This window comes from Echinops telfairi, unplaced genomic scaffold (assembly GCF_000313985.2).
Source record: "Echinops telfairi isolate 266 unplaced genomic scaffold, ASM31398v2 ScPeMD7_3533;HRSCAF=4204_0, whole genome shotgun sequence".
NCBI lineage: Eukaryota > Metazoa > Chordata > Mammalia > Afrosoricida > Tenrecidae > Echinops > Echinops telfairi.
This window is the reverse complement of record NW_022107431.1, coordinates 35,240,775-35,254,805: the sequence shown is the minus strand read 5'-3', so window position 1 is coordinate 35,254,805 and position 14,031 is coordinate 35,240,775. Positions and strand designations below refer to the sequence as shown.

The window sequence follows — 14,031 nt, the reverse complement described above, 5'->3', positions numbered from 1 at the left end:
GACAAAATAATAATAATTTATAAATTATCAAAGGTTCGTGGGGGGGGGGGCCGCAGGGAAGGAAAAATGAGGAGCTGATACCAAGGGCTCAAGTAAAAAATATTTTGAGAATGATGATGGCAACAAATGTACAAATGTCCTTGACACAATGGACATATGTATGGATGGTGGTAAGAGTTGTAAGAACCCCCAATAAAATGATTTTAAAAAGAAAAAAAATTGTTCATTTTACTTGAATCCAAGAATTCACCAAGAATTAGAACTCAGCTTATGCCAAATCATACTTTCAGTCATACAATGACACTATATACTCAGATGCCCACTGCACTTAATCTTAGAAACTGTTTAAGTGTAATGAAATATAATTAAAGAATATGTTTAAAAGGATGTAAGTATAGATCTTATATCCTAGAAGCAAAATGTTAGTCAAAAATCCAAACTCGTTGCTATCAAGTAGATGCCGACTCACAATGACTCTGTGTACAGAGAGTTTATATTCCTTAGCTTTCTGGAAGAGTCTGTGATATGTATGTTGACTAGGAAGAGGCCCCCAGTTGATTTGTGTACATGTTTTTAAGAATGTGTTATCCACGAGAAACTGTCCACATTTAAAATACATAGAATATAATGCCATGGCTTGTGTGAAACACCTAAATCAGGCCATGGGATAAATGGGATGCGAAGTATTTTGAATCAAAAGCCTTCCATATTAGCAAGGAAGACAGAGAAGAAAAACAAAAAGGCACACTTTGAAAGCCAAGTGAGTAGCTGCAAAAACACCAAAGACGAATCACTAAATCTGAGACGCTGAAATCTAGGAAGAATGTGTGCACTGCTTGCTCACCAATGTCCTAAACAATTCGTTCTTGTGATGTCACACATTAGCATCACCTTTTCATAATCTCCTTCTGTTGGTCTTTATAGACAAAGCCCTACAATCAATACTTCTTTAGAAAGGTATTCTACCATTTCAAACATACAAGCAAAGTAATTTTCTGAAGATAATTTTTGTTATTTAAATCACACACTTTGATAGAAGTGATTTCTGCACACACAAAAAAATTCACGCAGAATTTTGAAACTTAAGGCAATTGACAAACACAAACATTTCAAGAATTCAAAACCTGACTCCTGAAACTGTCTAAAGTTATTTCTCCAATACCTTAAATAAAAAGCATATGAGGCACTCAAGAGGCATGGGTTCCCAGGCATCTTCCCCTAGAGGTTCTAATTCAGTAGTGAAGGAATTGGACCAGGAATGTGTATTTTTTTTAAATCATTTTATTGGGGGCTTGTACAACGCTTATCACAATCCATACATACATCGTGTCAAACACATTTGCACATTTGTTGCCATCATCATTCTCAAAACATTGGCTTTCCACTTCAGGAATTTGTATTTTAACAATTACTTCCAGCAGATTTCTATCACCAGGGAACGTTTGGCACAAGTTGCTATCTAGTAGATTCTAGCTCATTATGACCCCATGTATACAGAGAACTGTGCCCAATGGAGTTTACCATGGCTGGGTATTTGGAGGGAGATCACCAGACCTTTCTTCTGAGGTACCTGGGTAAACTCAAACCTCCCACCTTTGGGTTGGCAGCTGAGCATCTGTTTGCACCACAGGGGACTTTCTACCACCTGTAGTCTGCTTTACAAAATGTCATCAACTACTTTCCTAAAATACTACCCAGCTACCAGTCCCCAGCCTCCCCACCAGCAAGGTATATTGTCAAGGAAATTGAGAAGTTCTTGATCAAATACTGCTTCTGCTGAAAAGACCAAGAATGTTTTCCTATTGTCATTGCAAAGAACAAATCTTTTAGTGGATAAAACAGAAGATGCAGTTCTACTGTGGAATCATTGAGGAATCCAAACCCTTAATCACCGCTAACTCCAAGAGCAGTCAGAATGACATATTCATACTTGGTCTATGTTCCAAATCGTTCCAACCGACAGCTAAGCTAAAGTTCAGTAAACTATTAACTAAAGTTCAGTATGAAAGGATGTCTATGCATGATGATAGGTTCACTGTCTGATACTCAGAGGGCCCTACACATAGACTTTCTAAGCCAGACAGGAGACCAAACTGTGCAGTGGAAGAGAGAGAAGACAGTCCCCACAGACAGAACAGCAGAGTTCTGTCACAGTTCTAAGGAAGACTCCAAGCAGTAAATAGCTACAAATGAACAGTGAGTCCTAGATAACAGATAAATCATTCGGCAACTACTTAAGAGAAAAAACAAAATACAATTCCACAAACTTTCTGAGGACCTACTATGTCCTCAGACACTTCATTCTACCTAGGAATATAAAGGTAATGGCTACCTGCCCTCAAAAGTTTTAAAACCTCAGGAGCTAATCACAATGAGTACTAGAAAGAAGAAAACGTTCTAAAATTGATTGTGGTGATAACTGTACAGCTCTTAACAGAACTAAACTATTGAATTGTATGGTATGTGAATTTATGCCAATGAAACAATTTTTTAAAAGTTTCAGAATTTCATTATTGACTGTATTTTAACACTTCAAAATAACTTACATTAACTGCACGTTTAAAACGGTGCTTCGAAGATTGCTGGGAAAACCACAACCTTCAGTTTTCTTCAAATTAAGTTAACAGAATCAAAACTTTAAATTGTATTTATTGTTAAAAAAGGTATTTTATACATCTTTGGAAATTAGGATCTAGTTATCTTTTTAATGTAACTCTAATGGGCGTATGGAACAAACACTGGTGGTTTTATAAAGCACTTTCAGAATAATATTCTAACGGACATTTTTAAATGCTCAAATCGGGGAAATAATTTATTAAAAACAGTTCACCTGTTGATGGGGAAATGCAATAATCATCTTCTACTGATTGGCCATAGACATCATCATCTTCAAAATCTAAAACAAAAAACAAGAGATAAATTCATTTATAAGTTATTTTTATGACCTTATTCAATTCTTTTTTTAAATCATTTTATTAGAAGCGCTTACAGATATAACAATCCATAATTCAATAAGATCAAGCATAATTGCACAATTGCTGCCACCATCAATTTCAAAACATTTTCTTTCTTCTTGAATTCTTTGATATCAGCACCCCTTTACCCCCTCCATCGCCCACCCTACCCCCCAGGAAACCTTATCATACATTCTTATTATTTGCCATATCTGACACCATCAAATATCTCTATTCACCTACAATTCTGTTATCTGTTCCCCTTGAGTGGGGTTATACAGTCATCATTGCATGAACTTAGTTCTTAATGAGAGAATCTCTGAATTATCTCAAAAATGAATAAAATTATTCATTTTTTAAAAAGTGAAATGTTCCAAATTCTCCCAAAATTATCTCAAAATTTTACCAATTTTTCCCACAAAATGGGCATTTACTGGCAATCTGTATTAATAAAAGCCTACATGTTCCTCAGTTATTAAACTAATTCAGTTTTACTGTTTTCCAAGTTTTTACTTCATGTAATACTACAGACCACACACCTGAATTGTTTTTCCCATGTTGCCAAAAGCCTCACATCTGCCATCTACCCGTTATTTTCACCAAGGACTGTCTATAATTTTTTTAATTCATTTTTTGGGGGCTCATACAACTCTTATCACAATCCATACATGCATCCATTGTGTCAAACACATGTTGCCATCATCAATCTCAAAACAATCGCTTTCTGCTTGAGCCCTTGGTATCAACTGACTAGTGATGGGCATACAATTCAACCCTGAAAGCAATTTTTCTTCAAATAGAGTAGGTCTCTGATTGAACAGGTTTCAGTGGCTCTCCCAGACTAAGAAGAAAGGCCTGGTGATCTATTTCCAAAATTCAGTCCTCAAAAAACTCTGCCTATAGGTCACCATGGTTGACTCCATAGCTAACCACGACAGGTACAAAAGCCAGCTCGCCAGGTGTTCCCTCTGCCTGAGCCAACAACCTTGCTTCCTATTGGATCAGGGCTCTCTGCGGGCTGTTCCTTCTTCAACTTAAGGTTCCAGCTCAAACATTACTTCCTTGGAGAAGTGTTCCAATGACCCACCTACACTGCTTCCTCCATTTCACTGTCGTCAGAGCACCACATCTGTTTCATCCGATGAAATGGAGCAAGGCCCTGCTGAGCCAAGGACAGGTCAAAACCAAACTCACTGCCAACAATATGATTCCGGGATGACTACCTTATGGAAAATTCCCAACTCTTCAAGAGAATAGTTCTTTTTGATCAAGGGTTTTTGATGTTTTTGTTTTTTTCAATCAGACTATATACCCTGCAGCTGATTCTCAGGTTCTGACAAAGGAAGGGAAGGATTACCATACTGGTTAATGCTCACATGCTTCTTCAAGTTAATATTCTCTGGAAATAAGGGTAATTTTTTTTTGGAATTCTATAATTCTGTAAATATTCCAGTATATTGCACCACACCATCTTTATAGAAATACTTCCTTAGCTCCTCATTTGTCTATTTATCTGTGCTACCAATTGCTGTGAGAGACTGCTTTCTATTCCCATAAAGAGGAAGCCTAGAGGCGGTTCTACCCTGTCCTATAGGATCGCTATGAGTCAGCATTGACATGATAGCAATGAGTTTTGATTTGTATACTTTAAAGGAAAGTGAGTACTTTGGATCCCCCCATGCAGACTTTGAAAATGTATTGTGCAGTAAACGACTCACAGCAACCCAACAGAGCAGAATAAACTGCGCCTGTGGGTTTCCAGGACTGTGTAGCTTTGGGCGAGTAGGAAGACTCATCTTGCTCCCAGAGCAGCTGGTGGTTTCACATTGCTGACCTTGTAGCAGCAACCTGACGCATGCCTGGCACCTATTGGGCACTAAATTAAGACTTGTTTCATTTTTATTGATTTTTTTTAAAAAATCAAACAACTTGCAACTAGAAACTCCACAAAGCACTTAAACAAATCTCCATAAATAATTTCCTCATTCGTTCCACAAGCACTAACAAAATGTCATTGACTATCGAAGACACGCAGAGTCCAACCTCCAGCAATAAGCACGCACATTTCCAGCCCTGTCCATACATGAAGGCAGGCTAACAGGGAACACAGAGGCGAAAGTGAACAATTGCAAACACATAAGAAAATGGTAGACCTAAGAAACATAGAACCATCTGAGAGCACATACCATGTACAAGGAGTTTTCAAAAAGTTCAAAGAAAATGTGCATTATGAAAAATCTATGCATGGAGTTCAAGTATATTTTTGGCACCCAAATTAAGCTGTACTAACTTGTCATACATCTGTAAACAAGATCAAGTTTGAGGCACTAAGAAGGAAAAGTGCTCTGTCTGAAAAGACCCCTGATCAGAACAACAGGAAAACATGATTTCTGCTACATTAAGGCAAGAGCAAACACCAAATTATGGTGAAACTTGGGTGGACAAATGGTGAAATCATTGGTGCTTTATAAAACACTTAAAGGGACAGGGCCACCAAAGAAATCAGCAGTTTACAAATGGCTAATACATTTTAAGGGATAAGTCAATGTTGATGATGAAGCCCAGAGAAACAAGCCATTCACATCAATTTAAAGGAAAAATTCATCTTGCTTATGTCCCAATTGAAGAACGATTAACAGATACAATAGCCAACATTACAGACATATCAGTTAGTTCAGCTTATACAATTCTGACCAAAAAAATGTAAAGCTGAGCAAACGTTCTGCTTAATCTGTGTCATAACTGTTGCAACAAGATCAGATACAGACAATTCTCCCAAGAATTGTCAGGAGATGAACTATGGTTTTACCAACCTAACCCTGAAGATAAGGCTCAATCAGAGCAAGAGCATCTCGAGGTGGCCGTGGCCCAGTCAAAGCAAAAGCAGAGTGGCCAGGAGCAAAGGTCAGGACAAGAGTTTTTGGGGAAGGGTGATGCATATTGCTTGTTGAGGGTCCAACATGTTGTCATCTGCTTATTCTGACAATATTTTGAGAGAAAGTTAGCCAAAGCTTCACCAGAGTCCTTTTCCACCAAGATAACACTCCTGCTCATTCCTCTCATCAAACAAGGGTAATTTCGAGGGGGGATCATTAGGCATTATCATCTTGCTTTGGGTCCTTCAGACTTTTTTGTTTCCTAAGCTTACGAAGTCTCTAAGACTCAAAAAATTCACTGCCAACAAGTCAATACAAACTCATAGTGACCCTCCCTATAGGACAGGGTAGAACTGTGCCTTAGAGTTTTCAAAACTGTAACTCTTTCCAGGAGTAGAAAGTCTTATTTCCCTTCCAAGGAGTTGCTAGTGGTTTTGAACTCCCAACCTTACAGACTGCAGGCCAACTCATACTTATTTTTCTTCAGTTAAAAATATAAAAACAGATTGCACTGACTTGGTTAAATTCCCAGGACCCTGATATCTTTAAAAAACAAAAACCAAACTCACTACCATTGAGTTGACACTGACCCATATGACAGGGTAAAACTGAATTGTGAGTTTTGAGCAGCTGGTGGTTTTGAACTGCTGACCTTTCAGGCGGAAGTTCAAGGAGTAACCAGTACAACACCAGGTTTTAGGGATGGACTAAAAGGCTGGTATCGTCGCTTATAAAAGTGTCTTGAACTTGATGGAGCGTATGTTGAGAAATTATGTTTATTTATTTGATTTTTATCTCCTAATTACATTTCTCCACTAGGATGGGTGGATAGGGTAGAATTTCTGCAATATAATATCTAAATCAATTCCAAATAGAGAGAGCTTGCTAGTTTCTGAAGGTATTCCAGGCAGCAGAAATAGCACATTCAAAGGCTGAGACCAAGTGCTATGGCATACAAAAAAAAAACTACGTAAGTGCTACTATTAGATTTTTTAAAATGTTTAACATATATTAATTATTAGATAATAATGCTAAGGTAATAAGTAACAATTTATCTGCAAATAAATACAACTATCCCCTCGGTATACTGCAGGACTCCTATGGATACTAAAATTCACACTCTCAAGCTCCTTATATGAAATAGCATAGCTTTTACACAGACATCTTTCTGTATACTTTAAATCATTTCTACATTACTTCTAATCCCTGATAGACTAGAAATGTTATGTAAAAAACACTTCATGCTATCTCTCAGCCTTTGAAGGAAGGCTTTGACCAATTAATTGATATTGGGAGCCTGCCCTTCTTCCTCCCACCTCCACCCATCCACTCCAAACAAAGGGAGTACAGAAACAGCAACCAAGATGTCCACTGAGCAAAGCTCAGAGAGGCAGAGCTGGGGAGGGACTGAGCACCAGTGAAACCGCAGAGGCTGCAGCGGGGAATGTCTGTGTATGGCTTCATTCTCACCGACTCCGTGAAGGGCTTACTTGGCACCTGGCTAATTCAAGTTCTGCTTTTGGGAATTTTCTGGATTTTTTTCCTGGGACCCATAAATATGAATTTAGAACACACACACACACAATTTGGCAAAAGCACAATAATCTTTCTTTACTAGATCAATTTGTCAACATAAAAATTGATCCTATGAAGTGATCCATGTAAAAGATATAAAACATACTCTCCGGGGATCTTTATAAAATGACTAATTTCTTCACAACGTGTAAAAAGTACTTAGCCAAGTACTAGAATTAAGCATGAAAGTATGGATTTGTCTTCAGGGTGCTTTCAAATAAATAGCTGATACAGTCACGTAAAGTACAATCCAATTTACAGAGAACAATGTTGAGAGTTAAGCAGAGATGCCATAGGTTTGGGATCACAAGGATTAATTCTGAATGGTGGCTATGTTAGGGTCGTTTAAATAGCTTACTTCTATCTCCTTAACCTGTCTGGAATAACAGTGTATTACTTTTGAGCTTTTCCAAAGTAGTATTCTGAGTCCAAGAGAATGCTTAACTGGGAAGGAGAAATTAGTTGGAATCTGAAGATGAGTAGAACTCTTACAAGCAAGAAAAGGGGGAACCTCTTACACTATAGAAAAAGCTTGGTTATGATGTCATCATCTGTTTCAAGGACAGAATGACAACAAACAACCTGACCTCAGGTGACCAAGGTGAGAAAAAATGTAGCAGGAGGCTCACCTCAGGTGAAAAGCCACCACCTCTGGGAAGCCCTCCCTGACCAGAAAATGCCGTTTCTGCTCCCAAACCTGAATTAGACATTCTGAATTCTTTCATTTACATAGCTCCCATATCGCTTTATATTTTTATAGCATCTCTAGTACTCTAATTATCTGTTACTTATTATCACCCCACCTAAAATTACTCTCAAATATCATCCTGTCCATCTACAAAGCTACTATGATGCTGGGACACTCAAGGTCGGTGAGAAAAAGATAAGTGCTTGTTAAAGAAATTAATGAGTCCTAATTAGGCCTATCCATGTCCTTTATATAATTCCAAAAATATCCCCACCACCACCACCATCCCCAGTCTAGTCATTTCGCAAGTGACAATGGCCCATAACAATACTTAGACTCAATTTTTAAGGGTCTCCATTCTGAAGTGAACAAGAGAAACAACGTGCTGGTCACAGTATCCAAATGTAGCAGTGTGCTACATCTATTGGAGAGGCATGCTCTGTACTTTACAAAGCAATTTTTTAAAAACTAATCTTCATTAGTTCACAAACTATCCACAGTAGAGACGTTGTGTTTTTCTGTTAACTATTTCTAACCCCCTTTAAACTCTTAGAACACTTTTACTTACACGCACAAGTTGAGTTTCTTTTTCCTCAATTACTGTTTATTTCTGCTATTTCAAAATACAATTACATTAAGCACGACCAGCCAAAACTGGACTGTACCCCTCAGGATCATGGTGGACCTCCTGTTTGGGCCTTTTTACTATGTATCCATCTACTGTCTCCCAAGTTTCTACCTTAAATGGATACTCAAGAAAAATAATCAGATTGCTCAAGCCAGGTTCTGCACTACACATGTGTGAACATACACAAACATACACAAAGGACTTACCATGTAAGTCTAATACAATGACGCCAGACCAATTAAATTGAACGTAAACTTTAAGTGAATCCGTTTGAGGAACCACTGTTTGATGGTCATTTCCGAAATAAGAATCAAAAGAGAGGGGACAGATCCACGTGTGTTCCCCACTGGGGGGGGGGAGGTAGAACAATGGGAGGGAGAGGTGATAAGCTCACGAGCAATAAATATCACCGGATCCCAACCTCCCCCACCGTCCTTTCCATATGACGCGGCGTAGCACCTCCCCATAAATATGGCCAGTCAATCCCAGAAAGCAAAAACCTGGACTACGCTCGTCTCTGGGAGCCTGCTGTCCGGATGGTCTCCCGTTGGACTCCCCCTGAATTCCAGCCTAACACCGCTGACGAATTACGCTTACTTACAGATCGAAGTGGATGCCAACGGGCTGGGATCCCGGCTGGCAGAGCAAAAATGACTTCCGCGCAAGATTTTACCACCTACCTTCGTCGTAGTTATAGCCTCGAACATTCCGATGCCGGGCCATGGCGACAGAAGAGGCGTTCGCAGCAGCCCCTAGCCAAAATACCCCGCTCAGAGAATGATAAGGCACCAATTACGGCTTGGAGGGCACCTACGCGCCATCTTGGCTTCCGCCAGGCCTCTGCGCCGAGCTTGTGCGCACGCGCGACGTCTACGCTGACGGCGGCCTCTCAGGGTCATTCACGGTCCGTCACAAGGGGCGCATGCGCACTCGTCCTGACGAATGAGGCGGAAGCACACTTCCTCTTGAGTCTTTGGAAAGCGCCCTTTTAAAAACTCACTGCCTTGAGTCAGTTTCAACTCATAGTGACCCGATAGGGCAAGTCAGAACTGCTCCGTGCGTTTCGGAGACGATAACTTTTTACGAGAGTAGAAAGCCTCATCTTTCGCGGAGAAGGGTGGAGGTTTCGAACTCTTGACTTTGCGGTAAGCAGCCCAACGCTTAACCACCACGCCACCAGAGTCCTGCTCCCGGAAATGGAGGAGGTGATTGAGAGTAGTCCCGCCCACAGACAGGTAGCCTGACAGGCGTTTCCAAAGGGGTGAATTTTTTGTTTCCTAAAGTGTGCCAAATTGTTCACCAAAATCAGTGTTTGATAATCCAGTGAGAAAGCTGATTGTACACTCACCAAAATTAGGGCTTTGTTTTATCTAACATTCATGATTTAGCCTAGTTGGGCAGATAAGAGGCCTTCAACAAACTTGGACAAATTGAGTAGCTTAGTACAAGCTTTAGGAAGGGAAAGGAGCTATTTTTAAAAGGATCTGTATGGCTATAACAGGTTACTTTTGTGTAATCGATGGCTTCATGATGGCACACTCTTTCATTAATAACTAGGAAGCAACCCTGTCCTTAGCGATGTAAAGCGATTTTTATCAGCGTCATAAAGGATTCAGTAAGCAACCTTGAGTAACACGCAGGAGTACTACATATAGCTTTTAGATATAGCCCTGCCCTTCATGGAATAATGAATGCTATTGATGCAGAAACGTATATCCAGAACATAATGCCAATGATGCTATCCAAATATCCAATCTCATCATACTGAACAAATGACCCTTGAGTTTTAATTTGTGCTTTTGAAATGGTGATACTTTGCAACATAAGCCAAGGCCAAATTTATAAGAAAAAAATTTAAAAGCTGGCTCAGCTTTTTATTATCCACAACATAAAGAAGTAATAAAATAACACACACTTAATCCGGATTCCTAAGTAGCTTGGGATGTAATTTGTACATGTGTCAATGTGTTTGATCGCCAAACTTTTGTTAAATACCATTGCTGTTTAATATATTCCAGGACAAAATGTTACGCGCACATGGAGATAGTTGTTTGTTTCATAGGTCTTAAGTGTATTCCTTTTTTCAGTGTTTTTTTTTTTAGTGTTGCAATCGAGTGTTGTTGGTAATAGTATTTAATCCAAAGAATTGTGAATAGTTATTTATACGATTTAGAAGATCCTCAGTTATGGTAGGTGCTTTAAAATACTACCGGCTGCTAATCAAAAGATTAGCAGTCCACTCATGGGAAAAAGATGGGGATTTCTACTCCCTAAAGAGTTGCAGTCTCAGAAAAGCAATTCTATCCTGTCCTATGGGGCTACTGTGAGTCAGAATCGACTCATGGAAGTGAGTTTTTAAAATTATTTTAAATACCAGTGACAGCCTCTACCCATCGTCCCATCCCACCCACTGTTATTGTCAGTTAGAAACTCAAATAAATCATTACAGTATGGAATGGATGCATTCTAAATTAACTACATAAGTGATGTACTGCTGGAGAGTTGGAAAAGGAAAGATTAATGTTGCCTGAGGGATAGCTATAAAATTTGCCTCTTGGGTCATCACAAATATATTCCCTTAAAATTCTAAATAATGTTGGGAGCCTCAACTGCTTCTCAAGCATTAGAGCCTTCACTGGCTTCCTGTGAAAGTGAGATTTATTCACTGGCCCCAGAACGCTCTTAGGTGCATTGTAATAGTGTCTTGATGTAGTTTGATGAAAAGTAACATGACCTTGAAGTCACATAAGCAGAGACTTCAGTCTCATCTCTGCCACTTTGTTAACTTCTTCCATTTCAATTCCTATATGTACAATTAATACAAGTAATTTTTGAAAAGAACATTTTAAGGTGATGCATGTAAAAGCAGTAGTTGTTACATGATCCAAACCACTGTCAAAGAATCAGTTATGATCCAGAGCACCCCTACAGGACAAAGTAGACCTGCCCTATAGAGTTTGCACGGCTGTAAATCTGTACAGAAGTAGACTGCCACATCGAAATGTTCTTCCATGGAATGGCGGGTGTGTGCCAGCCACCAGCTTCCTGTTAGCAGCTGAGTGTTTTCACTAGCAGGGCTCCTTATCACACAATACACCAAACCAAAACCCAGTACCATCAAGTGGCTCCAAAGTCACTACAGCCCTGTAAGAGTGTACAAGTGCACTTTCGGGTTCAAGGCTGTCCACTTCACTGGAGCAGACAGCCCCATCTTGGATTGGTTCTAGAACCAACCCCAGGATTGGTTCTAACTGCTGACCTGTGGTTAGCAGTCCAACTTAACAATTCTCTGCCTCGCCAGGGTGCAGTAAATGTTCCCTGCATCACTAATTGGAGATCTGTTTCTCCAGAGCCCTGACACATGACACTTCAAATGTTTCCTGAATTAATGAATAAAACTAGTGATGTGTCCCTTAATATGGGACATTAAGCAAATGCCATAGACAGGATTCTCCCATAAAGTGGCCTACCATAATGTAGTCAATTCCATGATGGGCTGTTGTGCCAGCAGCCTCGCAGCTGTGCAAAGATCAGAGTGGTAGCTCACGGTCATCGAGTTGATGCCAACTCATAGCCTAGAGGAGAGGGTAGAACTGTTCCTCTGGGTTTCCAGGGCTGTAACTGTTAACGGGGTTAGAAGGCCCCATCTTTCTCCCATAGAGCAATTTTGGTGGTTTTGAACAGCTGACCTTGCAGATCGCAGCCCAATGGATAAGCACTAGGCCACCAGAGCTCCTAAGATAGAATGCTACCCCCTTTATCAGATCAAAGTCTTGATAGAATTAAAAAGACCTTTCCTTGAGGGTGTGCTGTACTCCTGTTTAAGCAGACTCTGTGGTTTGATGTCTCCCCTTCTTGCTGGTCCAGATCCTGTATCTGCATCGTCAACTTACCCTGGGAGCTATCATCTGCCTGCCCAATTGCCTGTGTTCATCTGACTCTGCTCTCGGAGTCTGCAGTTATGAGCCTACCTTGCTGACCTTGGAGTCCCGACTCTACTTCCACCTGCCTCTGATCTTCCTGTTTCTTGGTTCATCAGCCTCGGCAGCTGCATGAGTCAGGAAAAGTGTTTAGCTCAGTGGTTCTCAACCTTCCTAATACCACAACCCTTTAATACAGTTCCTCGTGTTGTGGTGACCCCCAACCATAAGATTATTTTCGTTGCTACTTCATAACTGCCATTTTGCTACTGTTATGAACTGGACGACCCCTGTGAAAGGGTCATTCAGTCCCCAAAGGGGTCATGACCCACAGGTTGAGGACCGCTGCATTTGACCCCCAGATTTGAAACAGATTAGACTTCACTTCTTCTAGACTATGAGCTACTGTCTAGATATAAAATTCTTTCTTTTATCTCTCACTAGTTTTTTTCTCTGTAGAATGCAGTTTAACACACATCTATATACTTTAAAAATTAGGGATAAAATAGAATAGTTGCATAATTTAACAGTTTTATTGAGGTTTAAATGCCAAACTGTGAAGTGCACATCAGGAGTGCTGGTGGCACAGTTGGTTATACATTAGGCTGCTAACTGGCAGTCAACGATTCAAACCTACCAGCCTCGCTACAGAAAAAATAAATGAGACTTTCTGCTGCCAGAAAGATGTACAGGCTTGAGGTTTAGCTCTGTCCTGTTAGATCACTGTGAGTTGGAAACATCTCAGTGACAGTAGATTGTGTTAAGTATAGTACTTGATACATTTTAACAAATGTGTATACCAGTAAAACTATTTCTCTAGTCATGATAATGAACATATTCATGCTCACATTATTTTTTTAGAGTACTGTTCTAGGTTGAGCTCTCTATAGAAGAAAAACCAGTGGCACATATATGTATAAAAAAGAATTTTACATGGGGAGGTAGCAGCCCACACAGCTGCAGAAGCAAGTAAGCACAGACTAGCTCAAGTTTGTGAGTCATTTGCTAAACTGGAGGCCCTTCCTGTCTCACTCAAGTGCCAAGGTCAATGAACCAGGAAGCTGGAAGATGAACCAGGAAGCAGCCTGGTGAAGGCTAAATCCAGTGAATCTAAGGTTGATAGGCAGCATGACATGCCACCAATTGCTCCCAGGGTCCACAGGCAACATGAAGGCCATCAAAAGCTCCCAGCGTTGGCAGGCAGCATGGCAATCCAAGTCTCAAGAAACCAGATGTAGGATCTATGCCAATAGGAAGAAGGGCGGGGAATTCTCTACAACATCACCCCAAGTAGCCATTATAGGCCTGTGATCTGCCCTCTATTCTAATCGTCCCACAACTGCTTGACTGCTCTCAGCAATCCCCTCCTGGAGTTGTTTATGTTCTATTA

The 14,031-nt window shown here is 40.1% G+C and overlaps 1 protein-coding gene across 1 annotated transcript in view; it reads right to left on the bottom strand.

Moving 5' to 3' along the window:
* HBS1L (HBS1 like translational GTPase) overlaps positions 1-9,540 on the bottom strand; it is an 84,991-nt gene extending 75,451 nt beyond the window's left edge. Inside the window, exons 1-2 of the mRNA XM_004702157.3 lie at positions 9,402-9,540; positions 2,831-2,896 (exon numbers count right to left, since the gene is read on the bottom strand). Coding sequence (XP_004702214.2) covers positions 2,831-2,896; positions 9,402-9,444 — 109 coding nt within the window. The 5' untranslated portion in view covers positions 9,445-9,540. The remainder of the gene's footprint in view (positions 1-2,830; positions 2,897-9,401) is intronic.
* Positions 9,541-14,031: the final 4,491 nt, after the last annotated feature.